At 54.7% G+C, this 16,545-nt stretch overlaps 1 protein-coding gene across 5 annotated transcripts in view; it reads right to left on the reverse strand.

Moving 5' to 3' along the window:
- RALGDS (ral guanine nucleotide dissociation stimulator) overlaps positions 1–16,538 on the reverse strand; it is a 29,011-nt gene extending 12,473 nt beyond the window's left edge. For all 5 annotated transcript variants that reach the window (XM_026062032.1, XM_026062031.1, XM_026062029.1 and 2 more), the window contains exon 1: positions 16,348–16,538. In XM_026062032.1, coding sequence (XP_025917817.1) covers positions 16,348–16,530 — 183 coding nt within the window. In that variant the 5' untranslated portion in view covers positions 16,531–16,538. The remainder of the gene's footprint in view (positions 1–16,347) is intronic.
- Between the last annotated feature and the right edge of the window lie 7 nt (positions 16,539–16,545).

The raw sequence follows: 16,545 nt of genomic DNA on the forward strand, positions 1-16,545 counted from the left end.
ACCCTAGCGCCACGGTTTCAGACGAGGACACAGGTCCTCATGTTTGCACTGCAAGATGGGCTCCGTGTGGCACATCTAGAGAGGTCAACCCAGGAGACACCGAGCAAAAAGTGCCAAACACAGCCCTGAGCTGCCAGACCCAAGCCCGCATCTAGTTTGCTTTTTACCACCATCCTTTATTATCACAGGAGCAATCAGCATGCTATCATTACACTGTGCTCAAGTCAAATGCTTCTTATTAGCATGGAATTAAGGCAGGGAATCACTGCGAGCTCAAAGAACATGAGGAGACTTTTAAAGGCCTCTAATTCATGGTGGTAACAAATGAAGATAGAGAAGTCTTCTGGACAGGGTTACTGGACTCCTTCCCCACGTTTGACTGAACCTGTTCATCTCACTTCATGCCAGCTTAGCAAGACGTTCAGCAGTTTAGCCTGATGAAGCTTGAGAAAAGTTGAGAGGCTCCCAACTTCGGCCACGCTGTGAATGTCAGAAGTCTTTTCCGTGGTGTCTTGGCTTCCAGACCAACACTGAGAGGGCAGAGGTACCAGCACACAGCAGAAGACAGACAGAAGTCCTTCCAGGCGCCTGCACCAGTCCACCTGTTGTTCTTTATGCTGATCCTACCCGGACTAAGCTTGTCTACACCTGGAATAGCTACTACACTTTGAGTTTGGGATAAGCTACGGCATAAATTTACTTTCAAGCATAGACAGGCCTGGATTTCAAGTGTGAAAACCCATTCACCCTCCAGCATCATGTGCCCTGGGCCTTCCTAGACAGCGTGATATGAAAATACATCTCCCTCTTGCCTCAGCAAAACTCCTAGGCCTGATGAGACAGGCTGCTGGAGATCACGCCAATCTGAGCCCTGCATCCTCCCAGCTTAGCCGGCCAAGGCACAGGCAGGCTGGCAGCCCCGAGACCCCAGGTAGTTGACACCACCCAGCCTGAGCACTGGAGGGGGCAGGAATGAGCCGCCGAGCCCACGCCAACTCCCCGCTTCCCCGCGGCCCTGCGTCACGTCTGCTCCAGGAGTCCCACCAGAGCTGCCACCCACAACATCGCTTTGGTGCGGGGGAGACAAAGCCATCAAGGCGCCCAGGCAGAGGAGCGTGCTGGGCTCTGTCATCGCTCGTAAACCCCGTGATCGGCCAGGGTTTAAACACTTCAGCGAGGGGAAGGCAAGCCGGGTATGCAGCTAAAGGAATGGGCAAGCGAGAGAGCCGGGCTTCTCTCCCCCTTGCACCTTCAGTCTCCCCGTCTCGCCACCAAAAGCAAACAGGAACAAGGCACTCCTCTGCCAGATGAATCACTCCCAACTCTGCCACAGATAAACCTTACTGGGAATCAGCGAGGGCTGGCACAACATCAGGGGAGAGCCACCTACACTGCTAAAGTCTCAAGTTCGCTACACCTACAGTGATGCTACCAACCTGAATCCCGTTTCAGCCACGGTGTCTTTCTTCCAACTGTGGATGCTGTTTCCAGCAACAAGAAAGAAAAGCCTGCTTAATCTCTTCCCAATTGGTCCACCAACCACCAGACCCCTGGTCCCCCTAGCTACGTGCCTTTCTGCAGTAGACGCTTTTCAGGCATGCAAGCCCACTGCCCAAGGCCATACATGATAGAGAAGGGAGATCACTATGACCAGGGCTTCACATCAGCTCTCCTGGCCTCTCTGCCTGTCATTATAATCTAACCTACAAATCAGTCCTCCTCTCTGTAGCTTCCCGTTACGCTGGCTTTTGGCTGGAGGAAAGCTCTAGATCTAGCAGGACCAGACCCTGGTACAGTATTAATCAGAACAGGTATTTGGCTGAGCAGCTGTGAACTCTAGACACAAAGCATCAACAAAAAAAGTCAGATGCTTGCTGGGATGCAATTAAAATTAATAAATAAATCAAATCATTCTGAGAGTACAGAATGTCCCAGGATCAATCGATGAATCACTGGCAGCTGCTGTGCAACCAGAGTGGAAAGTATTGCCATAACTGTGCAGTGGGTTTCACTCATGTGTTTTGTGTCACATGCGGAGGGTGCGCCTAATTTTGATGCACATGGAAGCAAATTTCATTTCCTTCCTATATTCAAGACTGTCAGATTCATTCATTTTTTTCCTGCTGACTTGTGTGATATCCCCCAAAGTTCCCCCTTTGCAAACCACACAGAGAGTATGCAGCTTCCCAGCGGTCTTCAGCTAAGCTCATGCCAAGGGCCAGGCGAGCTGCTACACTGGTACTTTTTAAAATTTGGTTATTTATATTCTGCATGAGCTTCCTCTTTCCTGCTGCTGTTTTTCCGAGACGCTGATTGTGCATTCTGCACATGTTGGTTATAAACCAAGGAAGCAAAAAGCAGCAGGACAGAGGCTGTGAAAACCAGGTCAACACCTGCACCAGTTGCAGGCTTTTCTCCTTGCACACCAGTAGACACAGGAAGCAGGACTGGGAGAGAGACAGAACCTCCAACTATGGTTTATCCATGCGACAGGAGCCAAGAACTCTAAAATCCTCAGTCTGGCACTCACACCACTTCCCTCTAGGACTCCCAGCAAGTCAACTGAAGATAAATGTCTTCAAAATGGTCTCAAAAGAGCTATGACACACAAGTGCTGGTAAACATTGCTGCAGTGGTTCCTGGTTCCAGTTGTCTGCTGCGGTTATCTGTGGGAGTTTTCTACCCCAAAGCGAAAGGGATCGTGAGTCAGGCCTCGACCAGCACAATCATGGTTGACCATACATATGCGAACCCTCCTTCATCAGCAGTTTAACCTAAAAAACTGAGCATGGCGCTGCAGCAGAGATGCAGGTGAACAGTCCCGACGGCTTACTGCCGCTGCGTTGGTAAAAGAGACGGGGCCAGCAGGCACAGGCTTTAACTACTGCAAAAAAGATTCAGCAAAGCTTGAATGAAAGCACCAACTCTGAGCACGTTGGTGTTTAGGACATTTGCACCTCCCATCAAACTCATATGGAAGGGACTCAGCGCCCGAGAAAATGAGACCCAAAGCATTGCAATATGGGCAGCAAAAGAGGGAAAATATTTAAAATGAACACTTGACCCGATTTCTCCAGTTCAGTATGCAATCCTGTCCCGCTCGCATGGCAGGAAAAGGGCCTGTAGTTTGAGGGCTATAGAAAAACCTACATTTGGTTAACTCAGGGGCATCAGAGGCACAATTCTGCATCGACGCGGAGGCTTCTGGAAAGGCAGCAGCGAGTGAACTCTGCAGGAGTTCAGCCCCTGAAATATGAGACGAGACGCCTGCACCAGATGGCTCGCCTGGTTTTAGCGACGGCCTAGGCGAACTGCCGATAGCCCTGGGCTGCGTGAGCAACGGGGAGCCGCGGCCGACACTTCAAAGCACCAGTGACTGCAGCGGGGAGGAATTCCTGCTCCGTGCAATAAACTCTCTTGCTCTCTGGCGAGTGTGCTAGCACGCAGCACAGCGCTGAACCCCACGTCCTCGCACGGAGGTTTAATAAGGAGCTCCAAACCTCAGCCAAGGTTTGCAAGCCTGCGGAAAGGGCTGAAGGGACCCTCGCGGGAGCAAGGCAAAGAACAGGGAAACCGCCCTCGTCTCGCCTCGCAGCTGCGGGGAGAACGATGCACAATCCGGACAGCGCAGCGAAACACCGGCAAGGAAACCGCTTTTTAAAAAGGCTTTGAGATAAGTCATGAGGGGGGTTTTAGTAAGACGGGAGCAAAGCGCAGGATTAATGTGAGCACGACAACATCGCTGCACATTGCGCACAGACAATTATCTAACAATTACCAGGTCTTAAGAGCTCTGGTCCCCTGTGCCCCCGGATCAGCGCACTGGCCTCCGAAGAGACAAAATAACAAACTGGTATTGGAAAAAGGTATTAATTTCAGTGCACGTGGAAGAGACAGAACTGCTTAAAGTGCTTTTACCGATGCTCCCTGGACAACAGCTGGTTGAAAGATTAAGATGTTCGTGATACTCTGTTACCTTTTAGCCAGGGAGCACAAACTGCTTATTTTACAAATGCATATAATAAAGCACAGAGTATTTTTGGACTGTAATTCCTAAGGCCTGCTGCTGCCACCTCTTGTGACACCGCTGCCAGCAAGGAGAGCGAACCGGACGCCAGCCCTGCCCGTGGCACATCCCCAGCCCGGGAACCTGCTTCTGCTGGGAGTCAAAGTCTGGCGAAGAAACAAGAGCAGGCAGAGCCGAGGCTCAGCGAGACCAGCAGGAGCTTCTCATTTAAGCTCTGCGTTTGCACAAGTTCGAAGGGACTTGATGAAAGCTGGCTGGTAAAGCCCGAAACAGAAAGTAGGACTCTGGTCCCTAAGATCTCCAAGTCCCTTCTCAAAGTGATGCCTTCCCGCTGATGGTCTGAAAGGGGCCTTTCCAGCAACGAAAGAAACCTGCCCCACGCAGGGCTGCCTCCTCCGAGGTCTGCACGAGCCCAGAGTTCACTTTCGTTTCACTGGAGCAAATCCCGAACCCAGGCAACGCGCAGCAGCGACTTCAGGGCTTCTTATGTAAACCAAAAACGCCCCTATCTAGTGAAAGGAAAACAACCTCAGTTCTGTGAACTCAAGATAAAGACCACAAAAGCAGAAGCTCTCTCCGTCCTACTCTCCCCAAATAAGCACACGCAGCACAACACCCTTCCTGATGGGGACTTCCAGGCAGGAGCCTCGGCAGCAGCGCTGGAGGCGGCCCCAGCACGGCGGCATCGCCCCGTCTGCTCTGCTCTTCCTCGCTCTGGGAAAAGCCTCCCGGAATTACCCAAAGGTGGCAATTAGGCTGCTGAGCATCCTGAACGGTATGGAAAGGCAAAGGTGGACCAGACCAATACTGTCCTGACCCAGTTACGGGCTGATCTCGCGCTGTTTTCCTTTTGGGGCGCACGGGACTCGGGGGGCTCCGACATCACCGAGCCGCTGCCGCCCCCGGGGCCGGCTGCTCCCCGCGCGCAGCGGCAGTGCTGGGAAGTCGCACACACACACAGACACATGTGCTTTGGTTTTTCGACAGCCTCTGCCTTCCTTCCTGCCTGCCTGGGAGCCATTTCAGAGCAGGACCGATTCCAAGGGCCCATTAAAAAATAACTCCAAAGGGGGAAACAGGAAAAGAAGAGAAAAAGGGCCAGAAGCTAAACTTAAATTTGCTGTGAGATGGGGGTTTCTGCCAGGCTACCGAGGCAGCGGCGACAGCTGAGAGCCTGTTCTCGCCCATCAGCTGCTTGGCTCCACAGCCAGGATTTCCCGGCACGCTGAGCTCAGCTCTCGCACTGCTTCAGGTGGTGAGCGGAGAGCGGCGCCCAGCACAACAGGCTCCTCCGCACGCAGGGACGGGACACATCCCCCATATCTGCCCCTTGCGAGGTTTTAACCCCTCCTTTATCAGCGTCTGGGGCTGCCCTTCCTAAAGCACTGGTCAAGACAGACTTCGGGTCTGCTCCAGCTCAGCAATTCCCGCGCCCGTAATGCGGAGAGTTTGGAGACAACCCTCCGACGCGGCCTCCTCCGCCCTCCCGGCCGAGGAAGGAGAAAGCTGCGGCTCCAGGAGCTGTTACAAAGGAGTCTTGTGACTCGCACGCTGAGTCAGTGGCTGCAGCGAGGATTAGGGACTAAGCCTCTTAGCTCCAGAAACCAGGCAGGGCAGATGCACTGAATTCACCCCCCATTTGGTTTGGGTTTGCTTCTAAAGAAAGTTAAGAGCCTCGCTACATGGAGCAGCTTTTTGGCTGTTTTTATGCTCTGGAAATCATGAGTCAAAGATTTTCAGAAGTGCTCGGTGTCCGCTTGGTCCCCACCAACTTCAAAGGGAGCCGCAGAGGTCAGGCGGGCTCTTTGGGGTAGGGGGAATGACACCTGCAAGTGACAGCACCGGAGACATCAAAGATGACTGATTTACTCCAAACCCTGTGTTCCTACACTGGAGTACATAAAGTCCATCAGCACCTCTAGAGTTTTGCATCCTAAGTGAAAAAGCAGCCAAGGGCGCTGCCGCTGAGCAGGATGTCCCTGAGGCTTCCTGGAAGGGAACGTGCCAGGAAGGGCTCCCTTCGCAGGCCCCCCAAGTTCAGAAGAAAACTTGAGTGCAGCAGGTTTTGCTTCCTCTCTAAGTTCATGGAAAAAGGATCCAGCCGACACAGCAGTTCTAGCTCTTGCTCCACATTTCTTGGCTTCGCGTTCGTGATAACTTCAGCGTGCGTTTCTGCAGCATCCACGCTCAGCGCCAACGCCTACGCAGAATCGGGCTTGTCTACGAGGGACGCAGCTGGCCCTTGGTTAAAGAGCAATCGCTCTGCTACAAACTCCTCTACAGCCCAGAGGGTAATTACTGGAAGTGAAACCAGAATGACACGGTTGGTGACAACTGGCATATAAAAAATTAATACATATCGCTCTGTAAATCGAGATCGAGTGGCTCATTGTAAGTCAGCTCAGCTTTCACTAAGATGGAGCAGAAAATCTGCAAGAAACATTACAAGTGCAAAAATCCAAATTTCTTTTTTTTTTTCAGTACAGTAGCACCTAAGTCACATGCAGTACAGCAGTCCTATAGTGCATTGCTCAAATGCAAAGGCAGCCAGGGTCTGTGTCCCGAAGAGCTTGCAGTTCAAGCCTACCTGATTTAGTATTACTCTGTTGACTGCGTCCCTGGGGTCCCGTTTCAGCAGGGCCCCCCTGCATCAGGTGTGCCATTTTGCTGCAGCAAGAACCAGAACGTGCTGGGAAAGGGACAGCGCGTGGGTCAGCACTCAGAGCTGACGTACCTCAAAACCCACGTCGGATGTTCACTCTTGAAATTTATGTTCTGCTTAACACAGGTTAACCAGTGCATTTCTGGTGTTCAGCATAAACAAACGATGCAGAGATTTGTTTGTTTTTGCACCAGCGCAATGTCTGTCCCTTGCATATACCAGCATTTGCAAGCTAGGTAGTTCATCTGTCCCAAAATCAAGCCTTTACATCCTCAGAGAAACACAGCCTTGAATAAATATTCCCCTGCCACATTCCTCTCTCTGCTTTTAGCAGATGTGTCACTCTGGACAAATTAATTTTAAAAGTATCGACAGCATGCCAGCTTCTCTTGTCAACCACGGCACGCGTGCGATCCCCAGGAGCAAAGCGCAGCCCTGGGCACGCACTGGGCATCGCGCACGGGCACCGGCGTGAGGACAGCGTCGGGTCCCACCTTCCTAGCGCTTCTGCAGTGCACAGCTTGGCGTGGGCGAAGCGGAGCCCGTCCAGAAACCACGTCTGGCTGCGAGCTAGCACCCGCTTACGGTAACCGTAACCCGCCATTTCAATCCGAGCGTGGTTACTCTCAGCTCAGATGCAGCCTTGCTACGACAAAACAAGCCCTGGCGAAATGAATGTGCCCACCCGCGGGTTTACACCGCCTTACGTCAGCTCGAATTTGCTCTGCTGAAGCTGGTACGGTGCAAGCGCAAGCAAAGCCGGGGCTCTTGCAGCCAGCCCGCCTGCCGGCGAGCCCCGGCCACGCGCGGCGGCTGCAAAGCCCCCCTTCCCAGCCCTCTGCTCGAGGGGTCCGGCCGCCGGGGGTCCGGGCCTCGCGAATCGAGACGGGGAGTGCCGACAGCCGCGCAGGGCGACCCGGCAAACAGCTGAAGTAGGGAAAACGCCGCTGCGCGCAGGCAGCCATCAATGACGGCCTTTGTTCCCCGGCCGGGCCCTCTCCCCCCGGCGCCCGCCCGGGCCCCCGTGACGTGGGGCGCCTCCATTTGTCACCGGCGTGCTTTCCGGGCCGCCGCGCTCGCCCCGGCTCGTCCCAGCCTCCTCCTGACACCCGCTGCCCCGGCGCCTCCCAGCTGCAGATTTCCGTGCCGTCACCTTGGCTTCCACCGCTACGACGTTAGGAAGCGCTTCGGGGAGGCCGACGGGCGAGAGGTTTCCTCCCGGATGGTCCCCGCCGGCCTGCTCCCTTCCCCAGGGTGGCTTCTGCCTCCGCGGAAGCTGGAGGAGCAAGTGCTTTCGTCTTGTGATCAGGGAAATCTCACCTTCCTCGCGTTACTTAAATAGGTGCCAACAAGGCGCTAGGTGCTACACAAGCAGGTAAAGAGAGGAGTCGACACGCTAACACCTGGGGGGCCTCCAGTCAAGATGCTAAATGAACCAAGTTGCTCTGATTTCCACAGCTGAAGCAACTGAGAGCTTAAGTTTAACTGGCACCTTTGGGGAGAAAACAACAAAAACAACAACGACAAGCTGTTGTGAAGTGCCTGAACATGCGCTCTGGGAGCCCAAGCAGTGAGGTCCGGACCCCGGCCAAATCTGCACATCCAGAGGCTGGAGAGCAACTGCCGCCCAGGGTGTTCCAGCAGCGGTGGGTCAGGGACACTGGGATGGTGGGACACTAGCAGGTGCAGGTCCTGCAACTGGTCCCAGCATCAGCCAAATGGGGATTTCTAGGCAACCCCTCAGTCAGACCAGCCAAAATCCTGGGGGTGGCAGAGAGAGCAGGCAGCTGCCTACAGAGCTGCTCCACCTTCCCATGTACGCCTGCTTAGCACAGTCTTTGGGGGTTGCGGTATTTTCTCCCACCACTTAAGAAACAGATCCCTGATCATGAAGGTGTAATGATGCCTGTAGCAATTCACCCGTCTCGACTCGGGGACCCCGGAGATCAGGATTTCAATGCAGGACGGTCTCTGCAGGCACTTGCAGACCATCATTCCCTGCCATTGCTGGAGCTCTTTCGTTGCGAGCAAGCCGCCACGTCCCTCCAGACAGCGATTCAGCGGGCCAGCGCAGGCCTGCTCCTGCACTGACTCACCCACTCCTGCCACCCAAAAACTGCTCTCGGGGCTGGCCCTCCACCCTGCATCCCGCGAGGCCCCAGGCGAGCACGCGCTCCCATTTGAGGTGGGTTCCGAAGCGGGCGGAGGTGCCCGTCCAGCTCGGGTAATGCAATATAGCCTAGCTGGAGACGGCTCCATCCGCCTGGAGCCAAGCGTGGCACCTTTGGGAATTAGTGCTCTGTTATGCCACTCGCTTAACAGCAAGCCATAGCGATGCTCTGAGTCACCCGGGAGCGGGAGACCAGCCCGGCCTGTCGGAGAGCCAGCCCGTGCTGCTGCAACGGGGACTTCTCCTAGCAAAGCACGTTGCCTGGAAAATCGGCGCTCGCGGAGACCGTCACTAGCAACGGCAACGCTGCCACGCCGCTCGCTGCGGCAGTCGGAGAAGGGATCTCAACCAGCACAATTAAAGCTTCACCCAAACATCCGTTCCAAAATATTAAAAATAAATAAATAAACAAATCAAATGCAAACTAGTAACAACGTTTTTGTTTGACACACAGAGCCAGACCTTGCCAACAGCAGGCCAGAGGCAGAGTCTTTCTGCAAGCGCCTTTGAGCAAAAGCCCCGGGTTTTGCCCTAAGCCGAGGGCGACGTCCTGGGTGCGACCCCCGACCAGGCGAAGGAGCGCAATGCAGCACCCGCGTTTCCTCCCCACGTCGCGGGTTTGCCCTGGCCGCTCTCCTGCTTTGCTCCAGCTCTGCTAAAAGATGGTTTCCTGAAGTTAGCTCCAACACTAAAAAGTTACCCCAAACCAAACGCAACATTTAACCAACGAAAAATGTCGACTTGCAGAGAGGAGCCTGGGCGGACTCTCGGCTTTGGTGTCTCTATGGAGACCCAACCACGGCAAAGAGCAGGGAAACATCGTGTGGTTTTGCTCCATCATGCTGAAAGAAGTTCTGGTAAGACGAGTAGCAAGAGCTTTGAAAACCAGGTCTCCACACAGGCCCTCGGCTCAGCTGCTGCGCGTTACAGTGCGGTTAGCAGGAAGGAGAGCAGCTCTAAAAATAATGCCTCAGCATTCCCGATTAAGTTGCCTCCGATGACTTTCCTATGCAATCTGCTCCGTTTGCAAGTCAAAACAATTTTTTTCTCCCCCGTCAGCTCGGAGAAGGCAGCCGGGTGTCTGGCGGCTCTGCTCTCGCTGCCTCCTACGGCGCCGCTGACACCAGCGACCGAGGAGCGAGAAAGCTCCTGAGAAGCCACCCCAGGCTGCCCTCTCCCAGCATCTTTCTGGTAACGCATCTCATCGAAGTTCCCTCCGAGTAAAGAAAGCAAACTCGCCGCTCTTGAGCTCTGCACGTTAAGCGGGCCACGCGCATGCCTCCGTGCGTGCTTAATCCTTAGCCATCACGTAACTCCTGACCCTCAGGTATGCTGGACATAAACACCCCGCTGTCATCCAGCACAGAAGAGCTGCCCCATTAGGCCCCGCACAAACGTAGCCCTGGGAAGGCAGCTACGGTCTTTAGCGGCTATTTGCATAATGTCACGAACAATAAAAACAAAATCACCCGAAGAGGAACGCAAGTGCTACGCACCACGGAGGTGCCGCTTCGTTGCACCTGGCGTTGGCTCACTGCAGCCCGCCTGGCCCCGAGACGCGGTGCCTGGCCCCGCAGCGATGCAGGGAAGAACCGGCCAGCCGCCCCGCGAGAGCCATCTCCAGGCGTTGGCTCTCCAGGCAGGGGGAGAACAAAAGGCCCAGGCACAAAAGTACTTTTGAAAACGTGTTACAGAAGTAGCTTTGCTCGGGTACATGTTAACTACCAGCACGCATTCAAAGCAGGTTTGCTAGTAACAAAAGCCTTGCGGTGGCCTCACGCATCTCCCCCTAGCCCAATCTCATTCCTCCCTAGGGAGAAGAGGACCGAGAGCACCGAAATCTCCATCCAGACCTCAGTCTTGGACCTCCCTTCCCCTCTTCTCTGTGACCCTCTTGAGCTGACCCTGCCAAAGCACAAGGCAGATCCCTCTGGGGAGCGGGACAGGGTTGGTGACCTGCTGCCGTTCAGGGCTCTCTTTACCCTAGCGACCTCAGGAGCAAAGTCCAAGCGTATCGTTATTGCAGAGAGCGCTCTATGGGCCCAACGAGCCGGGGCTCGTACAATGCATGGATTCGTCCCCAAGGCGAACACACGGAGGACCTATTTCTCTCACCAGGCTGGGACAGGTACAAGACATACTGATAATTTAAGTAGCAAAACAACTGAACTCGTCCCCCGCTGCCAGTCCCACCAGGCAGGGACGCTCCAGTCGGAGGGCTGTGGGACAATCCAGTGCAACGCTAATGGGTCTCTGCTGGGCACCATGGTCCTCCTCGTAACGGCAGTGATGCTGGGCTCATCTTCCAGCGTACAGATGCTACTCACTGCAGAAAGAAGGTCCCAGGGACACCTGCAGCAAACCACACGCACATTTCGGACAGGCCACAAATGCTGTCTTTGGCTCTAATCAGGCGCTACGCATATTCCCAGCAGCGGATAAACAAGGTTAATCGATAAGGGGGACGAGCCCTACCACTCCTCTCTCCCTTCGCACCTCAAATCCCAACTCCCGGCATGCGGGCCTTGCAGGTGCCGTGCTGTGGGAGCAATGCACAGCCTCAGACACCGAATGCAGGCGCTGGAATTCCCCCTCCCTGCAGCCCCCCCCCGGCTGAAATTGCTGGTAAAACTCCCCCCCTCTGTGCAGCGGCTCAGCCAGCATTGTAGCTAAATCCTGTTCCTTAGCAACGACATTTTTTCCCCCCTCTTGCTGGGTCCGTGGGAGATGGAGAAACATTTGAGAACTGAAACAGCCCTGCAAATATATATTTAAATAAAAGGAACACAACTGCTTGATAAACAGTCACTCGGAAGCTCGGAAGATAACAGCACGAGCGAAAGCACAAACAGGGGATGCCCAGCCTTTAAATGTGGTCTAGAGTGACCTAAATAAGCTCTCTGCTCCTTCAATTACATGGCCCTCAGGGGACGCAGCGACTGGCAATTAGAGAGCTGGAAAGGGTGATGGAGAAGCTGCTGGTGGCAGAGCCCTTTCTGTGTCCGGACCAACCAAGACGGCCCTGAGAAACAGGCTCTTCTCTGGCCCTCCAGCTCGAATTGCCGGGGGGTTACAGCCGAAGCCCCCCAGCACCACAACAGCAGCCCTGGGCTCATGAGACACTATTCCTGCAGGCACAGCAATCCTTTCGCTCTTTCTCTAAGAAATCCGAGCTCATTCCAGCCCCAAGCAGCCAGTATTTCTTTCCCTTTACCTCTGTGCAACTCAAGGAAGAATGGAAATCCTCCGAGCTGCGGGGACACCAAAGGAGGTACTGGAAGCCTTGGCAAAGCCAACACTGGGGTTTTCTCCCCTTTCCTTCTCCTGCTGATCCCTCATCCCAGGACAAGAGCCACCAGCAGCTCACTGCAGTCAGGTCTTTAGTTGAGTTTAGCACAACACAGACTCCCTTCCAGTAAGGCACAACCCCAATCAGACATGTGATTCGACTCCGGCTCCATCCGCAGCCCATCCACGGGCCCTCCCCGGGCCAGGTAGGACCAAAGGGTAGCCCCTGCCCCAAAGAGGCTGCAGCTCCGACAGAAACGCTCCCAGGAACACCGGTGGGCCCAGCCCTGGGGGTTTTCGGCTGAGCACCACTTGGGACAATGGTGCTAAGCACCTAACGGACCTGAATCTTTCTACCCACTGCCCTGCTCTGAGACGGGTGATGAGCGCCTAGCTCCCAGGAGAGAGGCAACCCCAACACCGCATTTAGTTGCTCCCTGCCCATTAATCTCATCCGGGCGGCTGAAGAATAAATGCCTGAACTGGGGAGCCCTGAGCACCCCGCACGCTAGCACAGGACCTCCTTCCTCTCCCATCGCAGGGAGTCCCCTGGGAGAAAAGCACAAGCGCGTGGGTGGCCTGGGTGGGGTTGTCCCTTAACAGATTTCACTTTCCAGGGCTGCCAGTCTGGTGCTAAATCCTCTAAAACCTCTGCAAGATCCCAGCACCGGAAGGTTTCCCACCCCTATGGAAACACAGCACAGCAATCTCCGAGTAATACGATCCTTACGCAAACACATTTAGAAACCTCTCTCCAGCTTCTCTCAAGTGATATCAAATAATAATAAAACATCCCTCCCACCCCTGTTATTCCCGTTCTGTAGCAGCCACCAACAGTCAGCATCTGGGCCTGCTTGCGGCCTCCCGGCCAGGCTCCAAACCTCCTGGAAGGGTGCCAGAAGGTAGATCCCCACCCCAGAAATACCAGCAGATGATGTTCATCTTGCGAATTGCAAGGGGCGTATCACGTTGTGCCTCGTGAAGGAGAGCATGCTGAGAGAAAAGGATCTTCATCCCAGCGCACCATAGGAAGCTAGAAGAAAATGGCTTTTAAGAGATATCTTTGTCCCTCCTTCGCCTCATTCCCAGCTACAAAGAATAAGTACTGACCTCCAAAGCATCTGGGCTGAGTAACTCAAGCTTTCAAGGATGTGTTTAGCAACTGAAAGTCTCTTAATTGTTCAGAAAACAAATCCAGCCAGAATAGCAACAATACAGACTTTTTCAATATGCGTCAACCCTGACCACTTGTCTAGAAGCTCAGCAAGCCTCATGACAGTTTCAGCCTGTGTCATCTGCAGTTGTGTTTACAGTCCAACAAGGACTAGAAGGAGAACCACCAAAATCATTTTGCAGATGCCGGACAGGACAGGAACAATTGAAACTTGCCACCGATTTGAGCTGGATTTGAACCAGAAAGGTCAAAGCAAAAGGTTTGCAAAGCAGCTCAGTCGATCACTTCAGACAATCGTTTTAGTTTAAACAGTCTATTCATCACTGTTAAATCACCTTGTGATTATGAAGAGCTCTCAGTGCAAGAACACTTAGTGACACGCGGCTACAAGAGAGCTAGAATAGACACCTCGAGCCAAGGCGTTGGAGATGGCATCAGTAATGTTGCTGTGGGATACAGCAACGGTTGCTCTACAGACACCAGCAGGCGTTCGGCTGAGGAGCCGAGGACAACAAGACACGTATTCCCCATAACCCGACGAGCAACTTTCCAGGGATTCTCTGATCCTTGTGGGACCAGGCTGTCAACCACATAAGTTGGCACAGGTCCACCAAAAACAGCTCTGTCCCAAGGGACAAGCTCAAGCCAGGAGGCACAACTGCCTTTAGTCCAGTCCTCCCTTCAGAAAAAGACGTTGGTGAACGCACTAGCACCCACGCGGCCAAAACCTAGCAAGGACGAGGCTGCGCTGGCAGGAGGCGGCAGCCCCCGGGCTCTCGCCTCGGATCTGGAGCTAGCACCCTGGGGTGCTCAGAGCAAGGCTGTGAACGGAGGTTAGGAAAACACTGACAGGCCACGGGGGGTTTCTTATTCAAATAATCTGCCTTCTTCTCCCAGGGTAAATCTTGCAGAGTAACTTTACCCCGGGATTACAACCACACGAGGCTGGTGCCAAGACAGTTGTCACAACAACACAGTCCTTAGTTTTTCCTTTCAGTGGGCCTTTCCCCAGTTGCGCTTTGTAATGACAGTGAGCAAAACAAACACTGATGTGGCCTAAGGAGCGACGTGGAGGCCCTCATATGGGAGCACACCAGAGGTCAGCAGCTTTCAGAGCATCTCAAAGCTGTTCGGTAACAAGTCGGTCACCACAGTCTTCTTTGGGAGACTTACTAACGCTTGCGAAGGGACGGCAGAGAAAGGAATAACCGGTCTGCAGACACAGAGATATTCAGCGTAGGGAGGAGAATATGAGCAATCTGATGCCCAGGCTGTGCATTAAGCAACAGGCTTCTCCGGGCGATCAAAGGAAGGCAGGGTGCTACGGCACGGAGAAGAAATCTGGGTGAGGAGGTCTACAGAGGAGGTCTGCAGGGCAGAGCCCTTGCTCCACCAGCCCCTCGGGTGAGCAAGGGGCTTGCTCGGTCCCAACCGGGGGGGGATGCAAAGCTGCTCTCTCCCTGCTCTGAGCGCCTGTAACTTCGCCTTTGCAGCCCCCGTCTCCCGAGACACAGCCAAACCCACCCCTGAACTCGAGGGCCTTCTCCAGCCAGGGTGCGAAGAGGCTCGTGCGTGCTCAGCAGCCCTCTCCCTTGGGTTGAGAAGTGCAGCAAGCTGAATCACCCTCTCTTTTCCTCTCCCCTCCCCAGTTCTCCTGCTCTCCCTGCCAAAAGCGCGGCCCAGGCAGCCTCCCGGAGCGCCGAGGGATGGAGAGGCTGGACTTCCTGCCAGACATAACAAGAACCAGATGATGTACTCCAAACAATGTCAGTACGCCCACCCCCAGGAGAGAGAAGCGGGGGCAGATGGGGGGGGGGAATAAGCTGGATGGCGCTTTCATGAACTCTCTGCAGAGCTGACGAGCCCCTGCCACCAGCCAGCGGAGCCAGAGGTGAACCGATACAGCCGCAGCCTGAGATAATTCCTTCCTGTCCATGGCTGACCAAGACTTTCCACCGTAGGTTACAGGGTAGATCATTTAGCACCGGGAGAAAGAGCCATCACCCATTTAAATGCTGGCTTCCCTCCCCGGATATCTGTGCAGTAACTCAAAAGGTTTTAGTGGTGATTCCCCCCCCCCCTCCAGTAAGAAGTAGCCAGAGTGGAGAAGCACATCTGCAGCTGGCTCTAAATCCCAACAAAACCAGACTTGCTGCCCCGCGCTGCTGTTAACCCCTGCGTCGCTGCCCGGCTGCGCAGGGAAGCTCGCAGGGCTCCAACCTTGCCCTGAAAGCACCACCTCTGAAAGCCAAAACCTTCCTCCAGCTGAGCGTCTCCTAACGTGATGTTTGCTCAGAATCGATGACATTCCTGGCACGCAGAGGAAGATAATCTATTGCCAGGAAAAAAGCCACAGCTCTGACTGAGTATTCCGGGTGCCTGTGTCCCCTTCTCCACTCACAATTGCCATCAACCAGCTGCTGGGTTTGAGACCCCCAGGAGGCCAGTCCGGCACTGACCCACCCAGGGTTGAATCTAGAGGAGCACAGACGTTTTGCATCCTCCGGCAGAGTCCCATCGGTGCCCGTAACCTTCCCAGAGGACGCTTATGTGGCTTCTTTGGACAAGCCTTTTGCCTTTACAGGCAGCTCAGATCTGAGCTGACTCCCGCCTCCAGCAGCAAGCCAGAGTCTCAAATGAAATATTAAAAGGTCCCGATTTTAGCAACCTGCCCCTCTCCCTCCCGATCGTCTTGAGGGAGAGCGTCTCTTTGGTTTCTCCCAACAGAGTTCATGCTGGCAGCCTGCCCGCCAGTTAATGCCACAGCGACACGCAGCAAAAAGACCCAGCAGGGGCACATATTTATTTAACAAATAAAATAAAACAACAACACGTGCACCAAGCTACCCACAACCATCCCCTTACCTAACTCCGGGCTGGTTTTGGCCACGCCGCCAGCGAGGCAGAGCCCCAAAACTAGAAGGAGATGCGCGCCGGGGGCCGCTCCGCGCACCCAACCCTCCAGCGGGCTGAGCCCCCCCAACTCATCGCAGCAGTGAGTCCCCCACCCTCCGCGCCGCGCTCACCTCCAGCGGGGGCAGGTCGGGGTCGAGCTGCGTGAAGCTGTGCAGCACCACGGGGCTGCGCTCGCCGGCCACCTCCAGCCTCACGCCGCCCCAGAGGCTCCGCGCCCGCCGGCAGCCCTCGAACATCTTCTCGGGGGCGGGCGCCGCGGCATGGTGCGGCGCGGCGCGGCGGCGGCTCACCATGGGCAGCGCCGCCGC

The sequence above is a fragment of the Apteryx rowi genome, unplaced genomic scaffold (genome assembly GCF_003343035.1).
Source record: "Apteryx rowi isolate R43461 unplaced genomic scaffold, aptRow1 scaffold_19, whole genome shotgun sequence".
Taxonomy (NCBI): domain Eukaryota; kingdom Metazoa; phylum Chordata; class Aves; order Apterygiformes; family Apterygidae; genus Apteryx; species Apteryx rowi.